The sequence below is a fragment of the Mirounga leonina genome, unplaced genomic scaffold, assembly GCF_011800145.1.
Source record: "Mirounga leonina isolate KUSES-001 unplaced genomic scaffold, KU_Mleo_1.0 Mir_152, whole genome shotgun sequence".
NCBI lineage: Eukaryota > Metazoa > Chordata > Mammalia > Carnivora > Phocidae > Mirounga > Mirounga leonina.
Window position 1 is genome coordinate 13,730,959 of NW_023270380.1, and position 24,954 is coordinate 13,755,912.

Genomic DNA, 24,954 nt, shown 5'->3' on the forward strand with positions numbered 1-24,954 from the left:
TCCATGGTAAAATGTCTGTGCAGGGGGAAAAAAAAAAAATCAGACATTATAATGTCAAACCTAAAAGCTGGAGCTCTGGACTCAGATCTCCTAGATTCAGATTTTTCTGAATTTTTCTGGGCATGCTCAGTCATTTCCTCAGAGGTCACTTACTTCCGAGCGTCAGTTTCCCATTCTCCAGCATGAAGATAGCAGTAGGATATTAAGCCTCACAAGGTTACAAAGAGTAAATGAGTGAAAGCCCCCAAATAGTGCCTCACACCATAGCTCGGTAAGTGTTGTGATGCTATTATTATTAAAATATGCTAATGATAACTATCATGCCCAGCTCTAAGAAAAGGGGATGGAATAATTTTACTCTTTTTTTTCTCCCTTGCTCTGCCGAGTCCCGAAGAGCCAGAGGTCTTCATAATGACCTCGGTGACAGCTTCTATTAAATCCCTGCAAAGCACTAAAGCTCCATCCTTTAGGTTCGGTGCAGTCTGCTGAATCCTATCGGGTTCCTGCACAGCTTCCTTCAACCATGGATCCCCGTTGGGGCATAGTGAGGGTCTGGCTCTTGCCGCATGGACCAGACAGGTCCCTCTCCTTTCTCCTGCACCCCAGCCCCACCAGAGGACAGCGAGGGAGGGGGCAGGGTGGCAGCAGGTTGCAAGCACCTGCCTCACGGGGTCACAGGGCCAGATGGGGTCGGGAGCACTGTCGTGGCGTTTTGCAAGTGCTTGGCACTGGGCGTCACACGCAGGCCGAACTGGACGGCTGTGTCCACCAGTGGAAAGCGAAAGGAGACTGAGAGGTGATTAAGGCAACAGATAGGCGAGAAATCCATTGCCCAGTCAGCAGGGTTGTGTTTCATCATTCTGAAAGGCGAACGGCTTAACTGCAAAGGGAAACCCCACGTAAGAGGGAAACATTTCGAGAACTTCTTCCCTGGCAGCCCCAGGACAGTGAAACGGAGTAGCTGGGGGGACAGCAGGCAGCCCTCTGCCCCGAGGCCTCCCGTCCTCTGTCACCCAGGTGAGGGAGGGCTCTGCGCTCCGTGAAAACTCAAAGCTCACCTCGGTCTCCCGCAGCCTCTTCCCTCGCCATTCCTCTAGTGGGCTTGTTATTAAAGGTCACCCTCATTTTAGGTGCATCCTTCAAAAGAATCTAAGCTGATGCCAATTATTGATGGTGATAAATAGTACTGATTTCGAAGGGAGTTATTCGGGTAGCTACGGACAGTCCCATTCAGTGGACACTAGCTGAGCCTAACAGGTGCAGTCAGGATCTAGGCACCTCCCAGGATAGTTTCTCAGTACGCATCGCCAGGAGTCAAGTCTAGCTCTACTTTGAGGTTATGCTCATAAAGATGTGCATTAATTCATCTTGTTACTGTAGGATATATTTTATACAGTAGCTGGAACACAGTTCAGTCTGCACAGACTACAAATAATTACTTGCTTACACATCTTTGAAAGTATCAATTTTATATACTAGCTATCTATAGAAATGAATCTTTCTCGCTACAAGTATTTTAAATCAGTGTCCTAGTGTCCAGTAAAATGTTCATTTCTCCTCCAAAACCATGAGTTATTCTAGAAAGATCCATGTAAATCTGGAAGGCACTAGACAGGTCTTTCCAAGGGTTAAGATATGGGTGATAAAAGAGTATATCTGAAAGTTAACGTTTCGGTCACTCTTAACGTTTTCTGTGACAATTTATGGGCACATCACATTCAGCAAAAATGTATCTTTTATAAAATCCCTCAATAATTTTTGTGGGATCAGAAATAGCAGAGGTGATTCCTGCCCTTAAGGAATGTCTGCCTTCTTGTAAATAAGAAAATAAGACTAACACATATGAAGAAAAGCAAATGAAATCCTTTTGTATTATATTAACGTCTAAATTATGCAGAAAGGTTCTTCATATTGCAGAAAGAGGGAGACCATTTGGAGCTGATTGGGTCAAAGAGGCCCCGGGAAGACACGGGACTCCAGCCAGGGCTTAGGGAATAGGTTGGGATTTAAGTGAACAGCCGGGAAAGGCCATTCCAGGCAAAGGTTACAACACAGAGGGCCACATGTCTTCACAGGCCACTGAACCCAGCAGCAGACCCACCCAGGGGTTGCGTGGAGGAGGACTGAAAAATGCCCTTAGGCAGCCCATCAGCCAGGGGTCACTGTGGTCTGTTCTTAGAGGAGGTCAGATGTGAAGGCACTAGGCATCTGTGGGCATTAGGTCCGGTGATGAAAACATATAGAACACAGACTCAGCTCAGCTTCCACCTGTGAAATCAAAGAATACACTATAAGGCGACTGGACAGGCTATTTTTAGGTGGGGCTCCTCCCAAAAATAAACATCATAATTTCCCTTCTAAATAAGGTAGTCTACTTTGTGTCAGGAGGTAGCCCATGTCCCTGAAAATTTCATGTAAACACTTTCAAAGAGAGATCTCATTCATGAGAAGGGAAAACAGGCCCCTTTTATATGTTAGGAATGTTGAAAATAGCCATGTCCTTAAAATCAAATGGTTTCTCTTGTTTTTTTTGGGGGGGGGGAAGATAGGAAAGAGCCATTCTGTATGTTTCAGGGTAGCTCATCAACTGTATACATTTGATTTATTGCTAATTCATACTCTGTCCCTCATATTAATATCCCCCACTGACACACAACAGCATGGTAGCTTGAACACTGAGCTCTGAGATCAGGTTCTGGGGGCCGGATGCTCGGTTCTGAGCCCCTGACCTCCAGCCAGCTGCCTTGCAAGTTCACGGTAAGAACAGAGAGAACTTCGGCACCCAAAAAGAATCACAGAAGCTCAACCCAAGGGAGCCAGTGCGTGGTCATGGCTCCAGTCACTGATTCCACATCCATGTGGACGGAGCGGCTTAAATGCTTCATGGGGCTGTTCTCCATAGACGAAGTCAGCACGGGCAAAAAAAAAATACAAAATACATTTGGAATGGGCTTAACTATATTTAAAGTACATTTGTATGAAATCTTGTGAAAAATTGCAAGTCCAAAAACAGGGAGGAAGGAGTTATCCTATTTTATTTAATATCAGGGTGAAGTTTGAGTATTATCATCTATGTCAAGACATTAAGAACAGATTATAAGCCATTGGTTAAAATCCTCCCAGTATGTAACAGAAACATCATAAAGTTTTTCATGCCTTATGTCTCAAAAGTATCATGAGAATACAAACACTTTCATGAGTGAAGCTGAGCACAGCACACAGAGCTGAATTTTGCAATATGGATTCTGTTTCATTTCAGCTGACTTGAAGCTTTCACAGAGTCAATAACTGAAAGAAATTGAAGTGTCAACTTAGGAGTCTCAACTCCCATCTATGTGAAATTTCAGGTTATAAGTGTGCTTTAAGTATTGGAATAAGTAGGATTATGTGAAATATTTTAGTGATGAATTTAGAAATGAGTAAGCAAGTTGGAAACCTGCTACATGTAGTATTTCTTTGTAAGGATGAATGAGATTGTGCATAGAAATCAATTATCGGTTGGGGCAAGAAAATATTTGATGATTTGATAAGGAAAGTGAATTTTTTTGCCCATCCCCCCACCCACCTCCACTCTGACAACCACAAGTTCATTCTATTTGTCTGTTTTGTTGTTGTTGTTTGCTGGTTTTGTTTTTAGATTCCAAAGATAAGTGAATCATATGGTATTTGTCTTTCTCTGTCAGACTCATCTTGCTTAGCATAATGTCCTTTAGGTCGATCCATGCTGTTGTAAGTGGCAAGATCTCATCCTTTTTTATGACTAATATTCCAGCATGTGTGTGTGTGTGTGTGTACGTATGTACCCATATATACACACCACATCTTCTTTATCCATTCATCTATTGATGAACACTAGGGCTGCTTTCTTGGCTATTAATAATGCTGCAGTAAACACAGGGGTGCATATATCTTTTTGAATTAATGTTTTTATTTACTTTGGGTAAATACCCAGTGGTAGAACCAGGGGATCACATGGTATTTCTAACATTATGAGGAACCTCCATACTCTTTTCCACAGTAGCTATACCAGTTTATATTCCCACCAACAGTCATGCATGAGGGTTGCTTTTTATCCACATCATCACCAACACTTGCTGTTTCTGGTGTTGTTGATTTTAGCCATTCTGACATGTGTGAGGTGATAGCTCACTGTGGTTTTGTATCTGTATTTTGATTAGTAACTTTGCACATCTTGTCATGTGTCTACCGGTCATTGTGTGTCTTCTTTTGAAACATGTTTGATTGCTCTGCCCATTTTTTAAATTGTATTATTTGGTTTTTGATGTTGAGTGGTGTAGCTTCTTTATGTATTTTGGATACTAACCTTTTATCATAGTCATTTGCGAATATCTTCTCCCATTCCGTAGGTTGCCTTTTGTTTTGTTGATGGTTTCCTTGGCCATGCAGAAGCTGTAGTCCCAATAGTTTATTTTTGCTTTTGTTTCTCTTGCCTTAGGAGACATGTCTAGAAAAATATTGCTAGGGATGATGTCAAAGAGATTATTGCCTGTGCTTTCATTTAGGAGTTTTATGGTTTCAGGTCTCACATTAATCCATTTTGAGTTTATTTTCATGTATGGTGTAAGAAGGTGGTCCAGTTTCATTCTTTTGCATGTGGACGTCAAATTTTCCCAACACCATTTGCTGAAGAAGATGGTCTTTTCCCCACTGTATATTCTTGCTCCCTTTGTGATAGATTAATTTGCCATATAAGCGTGGGTTTATTTCTAGGCCGTCTCTTCTGTTCCATTGATCTATGTGTCTGTTTTTGTGCCGGTGATGAAAGAAAATAATTTAAAGTTTATCATATCAATTTTAATAATCACTACAAAGTGAAATAAGGTTTACTTTACACAGCTACTCTATGGAAGAGAAATGATATATTTAAATTGCACATTCCAGTAAACGATTGTGATGCAATATAGGTAGCCTTTTGAGTCAATGAATCAGTGCTAATGCCTTAATAGGAGAAATCACAAGTATTCTTTGACTGCCAAGTGATTTCTTTAAAATAGTCCATTTGTTCATTTAATTAAAAATAGAAAAGTATGATGTTCTTTTCCTGATCTTCCTCCAAGCTAAAAGTTAAATGTCTTTTTTGAAAACTATCTCCTCTATGAAAATAGTCTTACTTGGCTTTTGATCAATTTGAATTTAATCACATAGACATATCCTGCTACAGAACTGAATTTTAAGTCTGAAGGCAAGTTACAAAGCAAATGGAATTGACATTTTTGATGAGGGGTTGTGGTGAACATGGGAAGGAGAACAAAGAGAGAGAGAAGAGAGATCCTCTCTTGATTATCATTTGTGCAAATGGCAGAGGAAAATGCAGAGGTAAAATAAGCTATTTTTTTCTATGCTCCTTTGTTCTGAATGGTATACACGACGATTTATGTATATATAAACCACTTAATGGTCATCGATGAAATAAGTTTTACATGTCAAATTCTTACCATAAAATTGTGTCATAGTGCCATGCCTCTGTTCCTCCTGTCTGAAAAGCTTTTCAACTATGGCATCTGTTTAAAGTCATAATCCATCCTTCGGCTTCCCTATGTCAGCTGTGTGTCACACGGGCTGTGACAAGTCCCTTATGCTCCCCTCCCTTGTGCGTCCTTTGGAACAAACCAGATGCTGTGATTCATTCTTAAGTTTTGGACGCTGACTAAGGAAAGGAAAACATCTGATGTTCCTGTGCAGTGCAGAGAGAGAGGTGAGGGAGAAGACTCTGAGCAACTAGGGAGAAAAGAAGTTTTAACCACCGTGGTTTTCTATCATGACTTATAGTAGTGTTCGCCTGAAACCATAGTACTATTATAGAGAAAAGTAATTCTCATAGAAGGACTGGCATGTTTTTGGTTAGGAAACGTTGAGGAATACAATCCAATACTACTGTGTGGAATAGGAGTTTTCTATGCACTTAAAAATTTTTTCTTTCTCGCATGAATATAGTAACTTCTTCTGAATATGTGAGCACAGGAGTTTGTCATGCCCAAGAAGTTATCTGAGTCAAAGTGATGACGCTGGTTTTCCCTTCTCTGTGAAAGTGAAACTTCCTTAAATTCAGACAGACTTTTCCTGTCCTTTCATTTTCCTTCAGTTGGTTGGGACAACTAATTAAAACACAGATTAAATTATGAACTGTAAGAGTAAAATGCTGTTTACAAGTATCCACTTTAATTAGCATTCCCACATATCTTGATAATTGTTCTTAGGTAGCACTTGTAAACTTTCAAAGTATTTTCACATACGCTATCTGATTTGATCTTACAATATCTGTGCTTATAAGGGGATTTTATTCCCCTTTTATAAGTGAGGCAAAGGCTCTAGGAGTCTGGGAGCCTTTAGAAGGCTCTAGGAGGGGGCGCCTGGGTGGCTCAGATGGTTAGGCGTCTGCCTTCAGCTCGGGTCATGATCCCGGGGTCCTGGGATCGAGCCCCACATCGGGCTCCTGGCTCAGCCGGGAGTCTGCTTCTCTCATTCATTGCTCATGCTCTCTCTCTCTGTGTGTCTCTGTGTCTCAAATGAATAAATAAAATCTTAAAAAAAAAAAAAAAGAAGGCTCTAGGAGATTACAGGAGGTCGCATCTGATCTCAGTTGTACATTACTAAAATACTAAAGGCATGGCCCAGCAATTACCTATTATTTTGATGAAATAATTTTGTGATAATTTGCATATTTTGCTGAAAATAACGCATGATCCTACTTTTTTTTTTGGAAGTGAGGCCTTTTTTTTAAAATTTAGGATTTGTAATCACAATAATTAAGTCCTAAAAAAGGATCATATTTTTTTATAAAAATGTTCATCATTAACAGATACTGGAATAAAAATGGAATACAGTTTTAGGTAACTGGGGAACTTTTATCGAAGGGGGATTGATAAGCATAGAGAGAAATCTATTTTTAACATTTGTTCCTTAAGATATAAATTAAAAATATATCTCACAATCAATGAAGACAAGAATTAGAAGATAGACATAGTTTCTGGCTTTTTCCTCTTAAAAAAAAGCCTTTAAAAGCCTTGTTGAGGTATGATTTGCATCCCACAGGGTCCCGTCCCTTTGGCAGGCCACGTCCATTCCTGTCCCATCTTCAGCGACTACTCACCCACCTTCCATCTCTAAGCATGAGCCTCTTCTGCTGTGTTTTCTTAGGCTACGCTTTATTTTACACCGTTTTTGTTTTCTACTTGTACAATTGAAGATCTAGTTCATTATGGACCCAAATATCCAGGTGTTTCATGCACAGCAACTGATGCTGTCCGTTTAAGTCTTCGTGTAAGAAATCATTTTAATTACAGCATCATCCAGAAAGCCACTTTCTCCCCCAAATAATGAAGATACAGCTATATTGCAAAATGAACTATGAATTATTAATAAAAAGGTCTAATAGACGAGTGGAGGAACAGATTCTAAGGACAAAAACTCTCAGCCCGAGGTGATGAGTCAGTTTTAAGTTTGTTCTCATCATAACTCCCCTTTTCAGGGTCAGGAATTGGGTCCAGCAGGACACAAGCCTTTTAAAGACAAGTGCCTGCTGCAGACAGAAATGGGGGCGTTCATTCTAGCCAGCTAGTGTGTCTCCAAAGCTCTCTGAAATGCTGGTGGCATTGCCTCTCAGCTTCAGTCCCCATTACCTGGGCACCACCTGGAGCCCGGCAGCTAAGAAGTTGCCAAAAGCGATGTCAGAAATTCCCACCTTAAGATCCGCTCGGCCCTGGGATGCGTTCGTTCAAATGGCAACACAGTGCTCCACACAGAAGTAACGTCTTGCTAGAAGTGAAATGTTTACTAATTCTAGTTTCCGATATAAAGCAAAGCATTGTTTCTGAAACAGAAGAGGAAGATCCGGAGTATTAGCATTGTTGTTTTTCCTATTCTAGGAATGTTGATCGCAAAACCAGTGTGGTGCAAGGCTCAGCTGTCTTTTTCAAGTAGCTTCTCGGCCCTTCACCTGTTCCCTTGGTAGGTCTGAGACGGGTGAGGGAGGATAGGAACGGGCATAAAGTGACAGTGGCCTCTACTAGCTCATATTTTCAGGACATTGCTTTGACCTGAAGGGACCATGACCACTGGAGGCACCTAAGAATCAAAGCCGCTAATATGCACTGAATGGGTGCTCTGTTCCAGACACTGGGCTTGATAGGTGGGCCCTTTTATTTCATCTTCCCAAGTAAACTGAGGATTATCCTCATGTTATGGATAAGGACAAAGGAACAGGGTGTCAGAAATGCATCCAAGATCACAAGCCCGAAAATGATTGAGATTTAAACAAAAGCAGTGACATTTTAGAGCTCACACTTTTAACCCAGGCTCTAGCCTGCATGCTGGTGGGGGTGGAAGTCTGCAGAGGAAGACAAAGCCGGGGAGCATGCCAGCACAGCTAGGCTGGGAAGGATTCCTGGGGAAGGAGGGGAAGAAAGGCACACATGCATTTCCTCCTCTCTTGCTTGCCTGTGTCCACACGGATTTTCTATCTCTAGCTCACCCAACTGCAAAATCATCATCATCATCTCAAGTTGACAGAAGCAGACTTAGGGTAATTCATTTGGCCAACTGGAAAAATAAAAAGCAAACTACATTTCACCTTCAAAATTTTCATGGGTTTGTTTTCTGAAAGCCCTTTCATAATAAAGCCTAATAGCTTAGACTCAGTAAATATAAATTGCTATAACTTACCCTGAGAGTTCATGTTGTACAAAAGAATATGGCAGGTCCTTTAAGGAGATGAATAGTGTGGTTCAGCCCAAACTTGAGTGGATTGTTATGCTGTATATAACCTTTCAAGGTCTTTGCATTCATGGGATTCTAGCGGAGTGGTTCCCATTGAACCAGGATCCTTTGAGAGAGCCAGACACTAATAAATAGGTAGTACAATCTAAGACAGACTTTAAAATTTATTTTCCATGAGAGTCATTGTGTTTACTCATAAAAGGGATAAATGCTGGGCGCCTGGGTGGCTCAGTTGGTTAAGCGACTGCCTTCGGCTCAGGTCATGATCCTGGAGTCCCTGGATTGAGTCCCGCATCGGGCTCCCTGCTCGGCGAGGAGCCTGCTTCTCTCTCTAACCCTCCCCCTTCTCATGTACTCTCTCTCTCTCTCATTCTCGCTCTCTCAAATAAATAAATAAATAAATCTTTAAAAAAAAAAAAGGGATAAATGCTAGTTGTACAAAAGTTAAGCAATTCAAAAAAGCAAAAAGAAGTAGAACTGAAAATTTCCCTAAGGGAAAACCATTATTAACATATTGGGAAACACATTTCTGACTGTCTCTTCCTAGATTTATTTTAGATAGAGATATACACGTACATACAAATTATTTATGGGATCATAAAATGTATGCTGGCTTGTATCCTGTCTCTTTATATATGACACATATATATGTTATCTGTGTGTGTGTGTGTGTGTGTAAATAAATTGGGGGGGGGATATTTTTCCATAATAAAAAAACGAAGACTTAGAATAAGTTTTTATTTAAATTCCAGTTAACATCCAGTGTAATATTAGTGTCAGGTGTACAATACAGTGATCAACACTTCCCTATACATCACCCCGTGCTCATCAGGACAAGTGCACTCGTTCATCCCCAGCCCCTGTTTCCCCCATCCCCCCACCACCTCCCCTCTGGTGACCATCAGTTCTCTATAGTTAAGAGTCTGTCTCTTGCTTTGTCTCCCTCTGGTGTTGTTTTTTTTTCCCCCATTTGCTAAGTCATCCTTTTAAGGCCTAGTTTTTTACAGATGCATTGCAGGGATGTACCATAATTTATTTTTCCACTCTTCTCTGCATGGACATTTAGATTATTTCCAAATTTTGCCATTAGACACAATCTAAGAGTCAGACATGTCGGTTAATCGGGAGAAAACTTTTCAGAGCATTCACTCCAGCAGAAGGCGCTATGTCTGCTGAGTTACCTCTGCCAGTTGTCCTCAGGCGGTCTGACTTCTCCGTTACAAGCCGGGATCCTGCGAGTCTTGTGTCCTCCTAGTTTAAAATGGAAGTGGAGATTCTAAGGGCTGTCCTCTAAGGAACTAGACAGGTCTTTACAGAATGCAGAGGATGGTGGTTCCAGACGGTGGGACTGTCTCCACTCAAGCAAAGACAAAACGGAAAGCCTCCGTAGATGAGCTATTTGGCTCTGTAAACTTATAATTAATACTTACTAAATTGGAAACTGATGCGGCTGACTCCCAATCATCTCTGCAGCTTTTACATGCATACCTCTCTTGGGCAGCAACCACCTGCCATCCACCAGCTGTTAGCACCATATCCCTCCCCCCACCTCCATCCTTTGAATTCCACAAGGAGAAGCCATCACTCAGGCACCCCAGATCCCCGAGCATCCCCTGAGGTCCCTAGGGAAAAGCCAGTGAGGCTCTGGCATTTCCAGCATGGGTGAAGCTTCATGGTATTTACCGCACGGTTCAGTTTTTCTCATGGAGTCTCTCCGAGGGAGCCAGTTCCATTAAACTCTCATTTGTAAAGCATCAATCACTGTGCCGTCAGTTCCTTTTCTCTTCAGCTGAAGGGAAGCAGCATATACGACAAATAGCTTGGGCCAAAAAGACTGGAGCATGAACCCAGTTCTGCTACTTGACAGCTCGGTGGCCTTGGGCAAGATATGACCCTGTCTGGTAATCCTCGGTTAGCTCTGCTGAAAAATGGGGATGACAGTAGTCCCTCAAAGGGGTGCCTAGAAGATTAAGGGAGAAAACTCACTTATTATGCTATTCCTGACAATATGAGCTTTATTGATGTTAGCGATGTTAGCTATTGTTGTTAGTGATGATGAAGTCTTTGTAAAAACACAACAAAAATCTCATCCTCCTGCCCTTAAGAGTTGATGTTGGGACTAAAAATAATGCATATGGATGTGCCCAGCATGTATGTGTTTCACAAAGGCTAATTCCCATTTCTTTCTGACAGCCCCAAGCTTCGTTTATTTCCCTGCATAGACTCTCCCTAATATACAGTACAAAACTACTGAAGAAATAGCAAAGTAGATACATGTTTTTACCTCATATTCTGACTACTGAAATAAACATCTGTGTGTGGGTGTAACAGTGATGAGCTGGTTAGAACGAAAATGGGCAATATACGGGGAATCGTGGAATGTGTTCATTGGAGGGGAACTCAGAACTCAGGAGGAGTGCTGGCTAGGAGATGAGTCGCAAACAAATGGCCATGGTCTCAAGACGTGATGGACCCCAAGAGCTCATTGGCAGCCAACTGGACTTTGTTCTAGAGATGATTTTATTAGCCTAGTAGTCTCCCTGGTTGGGAATGGCATTCAAGGAAAAGGCTGGGTTAAGAAAGCATCTTGTAAAAATACAAACTGAAAACTGGAAGCTGAATCACGTGGGTATTTGGCCATGTTTATTGCTTGTGCAGTGTTGACACGTAGAAATCATTTCTTCCCTTCCATGCCTAATTAAGGGCACTTTGGGACCAAAGAAAAAGACCAAATAACCCATGCTTGTCCTTATAAGCTTCCCTTGTTTTTCTCCCGTTAACCTAAGAGATACACAGTGTGGAGCTGAGACCCCAGCTCCGCTGTGACTTTGCCCATGATAAATCGTCATGGTTCCTCACGTTCCCTCTTTGATTCATGCAGTCAACAGATATTTAATAGGCATTTACTCTGTGTCATGGATAGTGAGTAAAAAGATCCCCCATCACAGGCTGCTTACAGACTAGTGAGAGGAGACAGGAGCTGAACAAGTAATGAAAAATAGTCTGTGTATGCGCTTGGGATAGAGCTAGAGAGAACAAGAAAGCAGGGAGAGGGGGGTGGTTTCTCTTTTATGGAGGTTGGTATGAGGACACACCGATGAGGAAACATTTGAGCAGAGAACTTCGGGAACTGAGCTGTGGGAAAATATTTGGGCAGAAAATACAAGCAGATAGACTGAGGCACAGGCTTGCTCGGTGGGCTCCGGGAATAGCAAGGGGGCGAGCGTGACCCCAGCAGAGTGAGTTAGGGGGTAGCTGGGGTCTAGACCTCGTAGTCTCTGCGACAGCTTTGTCTTTATAGGAGCAAGATGGGAAGGCACTGGAGTGTTCTGAGCAGAGGAGTGAGATAATCTGGCTTTGTTTGGCACTCACATGATGTACGCTATCAAGCAGAGCCTGCTGGCTGGGGCAGGGGTCCAGCAGACGGACCCTGGGCCAGTTTCCCACCCATGGCACTTTCTCACTTAACGTCACAATAACTCCATACTGTGTTCTCTTCAGCAAGAACCGGGGCTCTGAGGGCAAAGCAACTAAGCAAAGGCAGGGTTGAGGTCCAGACCTGTGATGACCCCAAATCAGAGTTCTTTCCTCCCACCCTGTGTACAAGTAAAAACGTACATCACCATCACTGCAAAGAATAATGGACAAGTTTTCCATCAGGTGTGTAAGCCTCCCAAGAGACTGAGGTCCTTACACTAAGGCTCCGAAGAGAACATGAGTTTATTTCTTCTCTGGTGTTTAGCACTCTGACACAGCTTATTTTTCATGCTGTCTGTCCAGATTTCTAGAAGTGTGTGTTCACATTTTGTATTTTATTATGAACTACAACTGGATTCATTTGAATCACACTCATCTGTCATCTGAAAGAGTTTCAAAGACCCATAGAGGGGCCCTTGGCCTCTTAAGGCAAATTCAAATTTCCATTTTTCTCTCTGACCTGTCATAGAGATTCACAGATGCTGGCCGCAGCCTGAGGCTCGTTGATGTGAAGTGTCCTTGTGTTGTCGTCCAAGGCCCCTGCCCTGTGAATGTCCTCTTGGACTGTGTTCAGTCTGTACACGTGTGCATGAACAACACCGTGAAGAATCGCACTGCTGGGCAGATGACGCAGTAAACAATTCACAACTCCAGGGGGCAGTGATCCTTCAGCTGAAAAGCAGAAACAGCTTGCCATGTCATTTACCCAAGGCTTTCATGACTTCCAAATAATGCAGGCTTGAAGATTCTGTTTGTGGCTCCACAGCACGAAAAAACTCTTTGCTGTTGCTATGAAGCAATTAGTTCCATCACCCAGATCTCTTCCTTTCCTTACAAGTCACCTTGTTGAGGGGCACCTGGTGGGGGCGCAGTCCGTGAAGCCTCCCCCTCTGGGTCTCGGTTCAGGTCATGATCTCAGGACCATGGGATCAAGCCCCGTGTTGGGCTCTGTGCTCAGCAGGGAGGCTGCTAGAGATTCTCTCCCTCTCCCCCCATCTCTAATAAGAATAAATAAAAATCTTAAAAAAAAAAAAAAGTCATCTTGTTAACATTTTTTGTAAAACAGTGACTCACAGACCCACGGCTTGCCTGAGGACTGGTATGCGGAGAACACAAGCCCCCGGGAGCCATGTGGGACTGCGCCAATGGTGTGGAGGCCATGGAGACGTCCCAGCCCAGCTTAGGCTTTCCCAGTTAGTACGACAAAGCGGTCAGCTTTGAGGGCAGACAGAATCAAAGCCATCATGCATACTGGAGGAGAAGAAGAAGAAGAAGAGTTTTCAGAATCTCTTGAAAATTTTGTTTTAATTGGGAGGAAAGGCCAGACTGGGCAGTAGGAAGGGAAGAAGGGACAGTACGTGCTTCTGCAGTCTCAGCAGAGAGAGGGGTCTCCTATGCAAATGTCCACCGGTCAGGACCGAGGAGGAAGAGTTGTAAAGACCCATATGGTCCTACATCTACCACACCTACTGGAAGAGAAATTGGAGAATTTCGTTTTTATGCTCTTTTGATTGCAGGAGAGAAACTATAAAGTATGCTCCAGCGCATCATGTGATATGAAATAACACAGTGAGAATCCAATTCACTTTCCCTCTTCCAATCCCAGTAGACACAGCACTAAGTGAGCATCTAGGTACCCTCTGTCTGGTCCAGTGGAAGGACCATGGACAAGGGCCGTGGACCTGGATTTCTGCCCGGCTGCAGCAAGCACGTAGTGTGACTCAGGCGGCACCCAGGGAGTCCCTGCTGTGCTCAGCACACTGGGTAATTTGCGGATGAGAAGGCACTCTGTTATATTAATGCTGTGGACTTTTTCTCACTTATTTTCTGTGCTTTTCTTTAAGGTCCAGTTGAAAAGTGAAGAATCCAAAACCTTTGCCATGAAGATTCTCAAGAAACGCCACATTGTGGATACAAGACAGCAGGAGCATATCCGCTCGGAGAAGCAGATCATGCAGGGGGCGCATTCCGACTTCATAGTGAGGTAAAGACCCCACACCCCCCAGGCTGATGTGCCCACTCTCCATGGAAAGTCAAGCCACCAAACCCGTCGCCACCCCTGCTCACCATCACACATTTCATTCACCCAGGAAACATTTTTAAATCTGATTTTAAGAAAGTTTTGTTAGGCTTTAAAAAAAAAAAAACTGAAGTTTGATTCTATCCTTTTTTTTTTTTTTAAAGAATCAGATTCTGTGAAGAAAACGTTTTTCCCAAAGGAGATCTCTCCATTTCTGACATTCCATTTTATGCTCTCTGTGACTGAAAAACCCTACATAGACTTTTGGAGCTTGAAAGACAAAAATAATCAAATTATCCTCCCTTTGAATATGTAAATTTAATTTTTTGAAGATTAAAAAAATGAAATGACTGTTCCATCTCCATATTTTCAGAGCATTAGAGGATAACGGGGAGTTCTTATATACCAAAAAATAAAACCTGTTCTAGTTAATTTGTCAGGGGCACTTAAAAACAGGGCATAAGGTGAACTTAAGGAACAGCAAGGGAATTTCATACATGTCTATGTTTGTAAAGTATATCTATTTTATATGCATGTAGGTTGCATGTTTATCACCACTCAATGTGGCTCAAGTGTCCATGCTTAAAACGTCAGCCAAACTGGGACCCCAAGAAGCCACCTTGGTCCATAATCCTTTGGATTCCTCCATTCATTGCCCAGGAAAGACTAGCCCCTACACCATACATACCTTAGTCAGGAGCCTGTTGCCTCCTTTTCCCTATTTGCAAACAGATTTCCTTTAATCTTTCCTAATCCTTTCTTTCCTTTAATGACATTTCAAGCTTGGTAAATCAAGTATAAGACTGTAATCTGAGCACTTAAAGCATTTACATTCTTTTCAAAGACAACAATGTTTATAACCCTTGTTTTCTTGTTTGCAATTCACAGATTGTACAGAACGTTTAAGGACAGCAAATATTTGTACATGTTGATGGAAGTGTGCCTGGGTGGAGAGCTCTGGACCATTCTCAGGGATAGGTAGGAGTTTTAAAAACTGTCTATCATTTCTCTAAAAATGCAGTTGACTATGATGGTCCTAAGAAGAGTCCATTATAAAGTATAAAAATCATATTTACATGTTACATATGCTTATATTTCAGAAAATAAGTGAATATGGGCCACAACCCACTGTACATACATGCTTTAGTCAATGTGATGCTCACTCTGATTCGTAACTAATGATAAAGGCTTAGTCCAGCGTGGAAATGGTAACCTAGCAAGGTATCCGCACAGGTCTTTTTTTACCTTGAATATCAGAATCAGCTGACTGTATGCCTAGAATTCAGTTTGTTGCTGTGACTGAAGGGAACAGAGGTAGGTTATAGTTGCTATCTGGATTGTCAGCTTAATTGCTTTACTCATTGGCCAGATGGGCAGTCTGCCTTTCCTGACATTGAGAATGTTTTTTTCCCTGAGTTACTTTTTCTTCTGGCTTTACATTGCTCTTTGGTTTCAAAATTAACAAGTTCTAGCCATCTTCTTTAGGCTTCAGCTGATCTTAGGAAAAAATGAATCCACTTATAAGCAGTATTTCATGTAAACAATCTAATTCAGATTGACTTATGTTTGCCCTTTGAGGGCAAGTAAATTCGGTCTACTTAGTGCTTGTTTCTATCTCTTATTTATAGAACTAGCAAACTAAAAATCTATAAAATGTCCCAGGAGATCATTACCAATCCTAAATTTTTACTTAAAAGACAATTTTCTTTTCCTGTGTATGATCTTTTGCTCGTTTCCTATGACTGATCAAACATTTAGAAGTCATCCTTGTTCCTTTGAAGGTTCACCTTTTGACATCTTTTCTTTTTTCATATTTGTTACAGTCTTACCCACATCCTCCTTCATTGGGTAACATCTTACTGAAACTCTGTTGTAGACTGCCCTATTGTTGCCAGAAAGCCCTGCTATTGTTACTCTGTAGATATCCCAGAACAGTAATTAATAGAACCCAGAGTAGCTTATGAAGTCTCATTCCTAATAGCATTCTTATGGTAATTAACTTACTTCATGTCTTTGGAAGCATTGACCTTTCAGGTCTTATCCCCTTTGCCTTCCTTGTATATATCAATTGGATTTCTTTTTACCTTATCTTGTGCTAATTACATTGATGTTGTGTTTCACTTCTTTAAGGGAAATAAGTATATAGGGCAATGCATCATGTTGGCAGTAGGGGCCAGGGTAAACATCTGTACTAAGATGTTTATAGTGCATTATTACATTATTTCTAATAATACTTGAGCATAGATCATATGCCAGGCATTGTGCTAGAAGCTGGGGATACAATGATTGATAAAAAAAAGATGTGATCCCCTTCTCCTAATTTACGGACTGCTGCATAAAGTTACCATTCTGATTTGTGAGTTAGTTAATGTCTGCTTCATCCTAATGTGGTTCTATTTTTGACCTGACCTTTCAATCCCCTAATTTATTTGAAATTGAAATATTTTCCCTGATTTGTTCTAATTAGAATAGAAGATTTACAGGTGGAAGTAAACATGAAAGCAATAATAAGCCACAGAGGGAGAGGAAATATTTTAAGCTTTTATTAACTAACTTCTTTAAGCAGGCAACAACACCACAAATCAATCTCAAGTCCACTTACGGGGCATCAAACATGCATAGGAATCCAATTTCAATCTCGTTTTTGAAAGAAAATATTATTTCCTATTTCTCCCTATTTAACTCGATTTGCATTTTGTTGGCTCATCAATGCCAGCCAAGGCTTCTGAGGGAGACGTATTTTGATCAGCTAGGGCACCTAAGGTTGCTATTTAAAAGTGGTTTACCTTTGGAGGAGTGGATGGAGGCAAAATATCAGTGGATGGTCCTTTCTCTACCTCCACCCGGGATGCTTTTTGGTCAGGTCCATTTCCTTCCCTTTTATCATCCCCGGGTTTGGGATACATGGTTGGGAAGTCCCTGCCATGCTCTTACTACTATGTGAAGAGGCATGATCTGGAGCTAGAAAGGCTGCCTGTTCCTTCCTAAAGATTCAGGAGGGCTGAAGCCTTGGTGTTAAAAGCAATAGAACTATTATATATGCATGTAGCACCTTACTGCTTTTATTCTTTTTTTTTTTTCCCCCACTACTCAAAAAAATTGGTTCTGGGGTTGGGGGGGTGGTGCATAGTTGTGGGGCTCCAGTTAATATTGCCACTGACTAGCTTTCTCACTATTTGAGACTGGAAGTCCTAAAGGTTAATTATTAGGAAGAAACAACAACAAAAAATGCCAAGAGAAAAAGAAAAATAATTATGCTCTTCGTCACAGTGTATATGAAAATATCCGGGGTCAAAACAAATCCCATTCAATTCATTCAGTTTTCTTTTTGCATCCGAGGAAAGCAGCCATCGGGAGAAGCATATTTGGGTTGATTTTAAGAAAGGCTTGTGTGACCATTCTTGACCGACATGGTAATGCCTCAGGGATTTAGCAAAGGAAGTCTGGATAGCAACAGACCACCTCCTGCTCCTCTTTTTTTCTCATCCACATAGTTTTGTTGTCAAAAACTAAGAATTAAAATACTATAAAAAATAAAGTAGAATGATACCATATATACAAACAGGACTGGAGGATTTTATCTTTGAGATATAAGTAACACCCCTGAAATGTTAATTGTTGCAGTTATTTCTTTGGTCTATTCTTTAGTAGCTATCATATTTTGTCTTCTCACTTGTGACTGTGTTTTCCACACATTCTGTACCATTATTTGGAATAGGTGGGTATGCGTTATATTTTATTCACCTTTCCTCCATAACTTCCTTAAAAATGTTAAGTGGTTAATATAAGCACATATTAAAATTGGCATTTATAGTAATCTAAAACTCAACATTTCAACTGTTTAATATATATTAATATTTCCTGAATAATTATTTCAGAAACCATAATTTTCAAATCACACACATCTCACTTCTAGTCATGTGTCCTCCTGGATGTGTTTTGTAAGCGGGCCAGTAACTTAAATCTCCATTCTCTTTGATTCTAACTATACTGTGGAGGGTAATTATTTAAATTCCATCTAGGATGACAAAATGGATAGGGCAGATCAAAAGTATTTCAAGGGGTCAGGAGGGAACCAGAATCAGAGGATCCTGAACTCACCTCATTCCAGGGACACACCAAGATGACAGCTACATTTATACAAAGAACTCTGAAAACAACCTGAAGACTGTCAGAGCAAGCCTTCCACAGTTCGTCGTAGAGAAGAGCCCACATTGGAAAGGGTAAGAGGCACGGACACAGGGTTGGGAACCAGATCTCCCATGAGATTAATCACAGCTAGGAGGGGCACTGCCAGCATGGAGAAGCAGGAGGACCAGGCACCCCCAGCACGACGGGGATAACGGGGACCCATACCATTTGGGTTGGAAAACCAATAACGCTTAACTCAGCAAGGGCTTAAAATCAGCTGGGCTTGGGTCCAGGTACTTGAGACATCAGTGGCCTTAACTCCAGAAGAGCCTGAGGGCAACAGAAAACGGAGTCCCCACCCTTAAAGAACCAGCATTATAAATAAGCTGCCAGCAGGGCACAGAAAGGGCAATTTGAAAAGTGCCTGGAGTCACGTGAAGGACATTTATTTCCAGAGCATGCACTGGAGCGGCAGGAATCTTCAGGAGCCTTCTCCAGGAAAAAAGGAAAAAAAGGGCCGGCAGGCATTTCTCTTCCCTTTTCCAGCCTCGATGGGCAGACACTTGGGGAAGCCAGGGCTCTAGCACTGCGTGCCCCACTCCCACGTTCCCTGTGGACCCGTCTCCTTCAACCTGCTTCCCTCAGCAGCCATCCCTCCAATGGGACTCCTGCTCAAGGCAGAGAGGAGGGCAAGATTACCACGCCTTTCAGTTACCAGCACGGGGGGAAAAAAAAACCTGCCCTTTGGTGCACCCACAGCTGTGGCAGAAAGACCATTGTGGACAGCTCACCTAGTGACCTTGCCACTTCTTTTTCCCTGCCCACCTGCAAGAAATTAAGACAACAATCCCATTTATAATTGCACCAAGAATAAAATACCTAGGAATAAACTTAACCAAGGAGGTAAAAGACCTGTACTCTGAAAACTATAAAACATTGATGAAAGAAATTGATGATGATGCAAACAAATGGAAGAATATTAAGATGTCCATACTACCAAAGGACTCTACAGATTCATTGCAATGTCCATCATTGCATTTTTTGCAATACCATTTGCAATACCATTGCAATACCAATTGCATTTTTCTCAGAACTGGTGTAATCCCAAAAAAGAAGAACCAAGCTGGAGGTCTCATAATCCTGGATCTCCAGCTATACTACAAAGCTTTACTAATCAATATGGCACTGGCACAAAAATAGACACACAGATCAATAGAACAGAATAGGGGGCCCAGAAATAAACTGACGCTATTATATGGTTAATCTACAACAAAGGCAAGAATATACAATGGGGAAGAGGCAATCTCTTCAAAGAGTGCTGGGAAAACTGGACAGCTACATGCAAAAGAATGAAACTGGACCATTTTCTTAAACAAAATGGATTGAAGACCTAAATGTGAGACCTGACACCATAAAACTTCTAAAACAAAACATAGGTAGTAATCTCTTTGATATCACCCTTAGCAACATTCTTCTAGACCCATCTCCTCAGACAAGGGAAGCAAAAGCAAAAATAAACTATTGGGACTATACTCAAATAAAAAGCTTCTGCACAGCAAAGATAACCATCAGCAAATGAAAGAGAAGATATTTGCAAATGCTATATTCAAAAAAAAATCCAAATAAAAAATGAGCAGAGGACCTGAATATTCATTTTTCCAAAGAAGACATACAGTAGCCAACAGCCCCATGAAAAGCCACTCAACATCACTCATCATCAGGGAAATGCACATCAAAACCACAATGAGATACCACCTCCCCCCTGTCAGAATGGCTGGAATCAAAAAGACAGAAACCCTCATGCACTGTTGGTGGGAATGCAAGCTGGTGCAGCCACTCTGGAAGGAGTATGGGAGTTTCTCAAAAAATTAGAAACAGAACTACCCTATGATCCAGTAATTCTATACTGGGGTATTTACCCAAAGAAAACAAAAACACTAATGTGAAAGGATCCATGCATCCCTGTGTTTACTGCAGCATTATTTGCAGTAGCCAAATACAGAAGCAGCCCAAGTGTCCAACAACAAATGAACGGATAAGGAAGATAGGGTGTGTACATACAATGGAACATACTCAGCCATAAAAAAGAATGAGAGCTTGCTATTTGAGAGCATTATACTAAGTGAAATAAGTCAGAGAAAGACAAATACCATATGATTTCACTCATCTGTGGAATCTTGAAAACAAAACAGACTCTTAAAGACAAAGAACAGACTAGTTTGTCTCCTCCAGAGGAGAGGTTGGTGGGGCGGGGGGGTGCGGATGGGCGAAATAGATAAAGGGGATGAAGAAGTACAAACTTCCAGTTATAAGATAAATCAGTCAGAGAGGAAAAGTACAGCCAGTAATACCGTAATAACAGTTGGTGACAGATGGGGACTCCACTTACCGTGGTGAGCACTGAGTGATGTACAGTCCGCTGAATCGTTATGTTGTACATCTGAAACCAACACTGTATTTTAATTACACTTTGACAACAACAAAAAGCAAAGTATTTCAAGGAAATGAGTCTACTTTCACACTAATTTAGCCTCCCTAGCTTTACAGTTGGCAGAGAACATTCACGGGCTGCAACACCCTTCAGGTGTGCACCCACTGATGACTGGGGTTAGTAGACAAAAAAGGGAACATGCTTTGTCTTTGTTGCTTTCCGTCATTCCGGGACTCCGTTTATGACAAGTTGATTAAACACGGTGATGAAATCGAATGCTGGGTCTACCCATAAGTATACATACTTCTCTCATTCTCTCAAAATGTTACCTACTGCCCTCTAACAGGAAACTACCAGCCCCTTCTCGAAGAAGGTGTGAGGCCCCATTCCGTACTTGTTTTAATTGAAATGACACAACTGTCAGGGCATAATTGATTATTTTCAAGAGCTATTTAGGGGAGTGATTTATTTCTTTAAGCAACTTTCTGTTGATAAAACAAGCTTTCATTTTTGTTTTAGATCATATATATGTTGTCATTTTCAATTCTAATAGTAATTTTTCATTTCGAGTCCCCCTGATGCCATGCTTTCTCACTGCTTTCCAGAAGTGTATTTTACAACCCACAAATTACCCACATCAAAGGTTCAGGGATGAAGCTGTGAAGCTGATAAATATTTTGTATGCATATATTATGTCGATTTGTCACAGAACAAGATTTGAGATAGCTTTTTCATTTAATTTTAAAAATCATTACAAATATGCTTCTATAGGGAAGAGACTCAAAATATTTTTAAAGGAATGGAAACCAGATTTCTAGAACCTTCCAAATTCCAAAATGGCTCAGAATCAGAGAAACCTTGAAGACCCAAAGGTGAATGTTGGTGGTCAGTTCACGTGATGATGAAAGTTGGCAGGCAATCTATGCATTTGAGAAGTATAGAGAAAATGAAAAGAACAGAGATTAGCAGAAGACCCTTCAGAGCTTACCCACAGCAGCAAATACCCCAAAGACAGTGTTAATTAGGTATTGCAGACCCCTCATTCCCATCCCCAGAAGACTGCGGACCTGTCCATGTCATTCAGTTTTTCTAGATTAAGACACAGCAGCTAAAGAAGACTATTTTGGTGCTCAAGTAGATTGGCTCATGTTTATCAGGTACCCGGCTGTGTGCCAGGCACTAATTCTAAATATACGTATCAATTATTTGTATCCTTAAGACAATCCAATGTGATAGTTTCTATTACTAGCCCCATTTTGCACAAGAGAATCATAGAGTCTGAGGGAGGTATGGGGAGTTGCTCAACATTAAACAAGCGAAACCCAATGTCCATATTCCTAACTTAGAGCCTCCTCTAATGAATCTGAGTTTGTATTAGGATTTTTTTTTCATCTTCCTGCTAATGACCAACTTAGAATATAAATGAGATTTATCTTCAGCAGAGATTCCATGAGAAGTTGATCTCTCCTAAGTGTTCACTTTCCTGACAATATTCACAATGTATTTGTCCATTTGGTTCCATTACCAAATGAATATTAAGGAAAACAGAGATGTTGCCCAAAGTCACAACTGCAGAAATAATCTCCAAGAGTAATCAAGAATTTGTAGGCTTTCAAAAAGGCCCACCTAAATCATAGCTAGACAGGACTGATACAAGGAAGTCACTAAGTCTCTCATTAAAACATGTAATGTGAAATAAGACAGAGCTATATTCCACGTACTGTCTGGTTTTGTTTTGGTTCTGCTGTGACTTTGCAAAGCTTTCCAGTGACAAAGGACTGGAGTCGCATAGGGCACTCGGTACAGTTCAAGTTGTGCTCATTATCTGCATGGGGATACTTACTATTCACTACCGGTGATCTCCAATTCAAAGACATCTGCTGCTCTTCATGGGCAACCATACTTGTTTCAGAGCAAAGAAGAAAGGACCTTCAAGGCACTACTCCAACCGCCTTCTCAATACACAGAATTGCACAGTGTTCCCTCTGCAAAGAGAGTTCCAAGTCAGCAGACAATTGCAGCATACAATGTATCATTCCTGCTCTAAGAAACTTTTTTCTTGTCCTTATAAATTCACAATTGTTTCATGCAGACATTGTTGAAGAGAAACTAGAATCTTCATAATTATAGTGATGATTCTAGTATCTGTAAGCGTAGATATCCTCATGCCTTGAATTGTATTTCAAAAGGAGGATGTTTGGGAAGAGCTAATTATTTCAGTGACAACTCAGGGGACATTAGTAGTTGAGGAACTTTCTAGAAGAAACTAGGTCTTTGTAAAAATGACCTGAAAGGTGTTGCTTTCGCCTTGGATTCACTGCTCCATTTTGTAAAAAAAATGCCAGTCATGTACGACTTCCCGGTGTGTTAACGTCTACTCCTCAATACTGAAAAAAGAAGCAAAAGTCACCAAAATGCTAACTGGCATCAGGGACTGTAGTGAAAGCGAGTTTGGGGCCACACTCCCTTTAACAGCCAGTGTGCTCGTCTCACCTCACAACCTCCTTTGGAACAGCTGTTCACAGGAATGTTCCAGAAACATCAGGAAATCATTACATTACATTTACTACTTGGGAAAAGGGAAATACAGCTTGTTTGTTTTTTTCCCATGAAATTCTTTAAAAAGATAAACAGGAACTAAGGAGCTAACCTTAGATGCTGGTGTTTTTGTTTTTTGGGTTTTTTTCCCCCTTTATTGTTATTTCATTAGATAAATAAAGACAGGGAGAGACAGAGACTTTGTGCTTTCTTACTAAACCTCAGAATCAAGTTTCCTAATCTACCTTTTTCCTTCGACTTATCTCTTTACCCCATCTTTTCTTAATAAGAAGACAATAGGGTGAGACGTAGGTATTATGTCTCTTGCTGGCAAAAGTTTCAAAAACAGAGTATTTAGCTTGTGAGATATGATTACATCATAGCATCACACCTCATTTCCTAAGTGGTTCTTTAAAAACATTACCTTTTTTATTCATCCTCTCATGAACTGTATCTGAATTATTTAGGGAGATTCAGAAACAAGCTCTCTAAAAATAAATATGACTGAATCTATAAACTTCTCCTTAACGAAACAAACCCGTGAAATAGGACTCGTCTCCCCCTGGCCAGAAGCTGTGCCTTGGTAGAGAGCAGGGGGCTGCTGCGAGGAAGCCACCAAGTTTGCAGAAGAACTGTGTGGTTGAGCTCTTTGGCAGGCTTGCAGGTTACATTTAACTATCCCTTCCTAAGGGCAAAGAATTCCTTGACTTGATCCTAATGTGCCCTTGAAAACCCAAGGCTGTGACAATCCTGTGACATTTGCCCAGAGGACATGGGTCTCTGGGGTGAAACTCTGGCAAAGGAACATCAGGAAATGAGAAAACATAACTAAAATCATATCCGAGAAACTAATGTCTTATGTGCTTTCGTTTTCCGGATCTCAGAGGTTCATTTGAAGATTCTACGACCAGATTTTACACAGCATGCGTGGTGGAAGCATTCGCCTATCTGCATTCCAAAGGAATCATTTATAGGGACCTCAAGCCAGAAAATCTCATCCTGGATCACAGAGGCTACACCAAGCTGGTCAGTGCACTCTACACAGGGTGTCCACCCTGCGGTTTTAAAATACTCACTTGGCAAGCTGTGTTCATTAATATCTCCGTTTCCCCTTGTAAATGCTGTTAACTTTTCTTAAAAGCAGATTTTAGAGTTACTATTTTCAGCAACCATTCTTTTCAAATGATGCAGAAGTTTTATAAGAAATTAAATTGGCTAAATCTAAATTAATACTCCCTTGGCAGACTGTGTTTAAATGGCTATGTTCTAGACCTAGAAGACCTTTGTAGACCTTTTCTGAATCTGCTTTCTGCCATTCACAGGGAAGGGATATTTACATTGTAGAAAACCATGAATCGTTTTAATATTTTAGACTCAGGTATAATCTTTAAGATTTTACTTATTTGAGAGAGAAAGCAAGAGAGAGAACATGAGTTGGGGAGAGAGGCAGAGGGAGAAGCAGACTCCCCACTGAGCAAGGAGCTAGCAGCGGGACTCAATCCCAGGCCCCTGGGATCATGACCTGAGCCTAACACAGCCTCTTAACTGACTGAGCTATCCAAGAACCCTGTTTTATGTATAATCTTAAGGGCCGGGGGGGGGGGGGGGGGGGGGGGGGGGG

General features: G+C 41.3%; 1 protein-coding gene across 5 annotated transcripts in view; it reads left to right on the forward strand.

The window, feature by feature from the left end:
- Nucleotides 1-24,954, forward strand: part of PRKG1 (protein kinase cGMP-dependent 1) — a 1,253,946-nt gene that overhangs the window by 1,204,987 nt on the left and 24,005 nt on the right. For all 5 annotated transcript variants that reach the window (XM_035008601.1, XM_035008600.1, XM_035008602.1 and 2 more), the window contains 3 exons: nt 14,058-14,197; nt 15,122-15,211; nt 24,218-24,359. In XM_035008601.1, the coding sequence (XP_034864492.1) occupies nt 14,058-14,197; nt 15,122-15,211; nt 24,218-24,359 (372 nt within the window). The remainder of the gene's footprint in view (nt 1-14,057; nt 14,198-15,121; nt 15,212-24,217; nt 24,360-24,954) is intronic.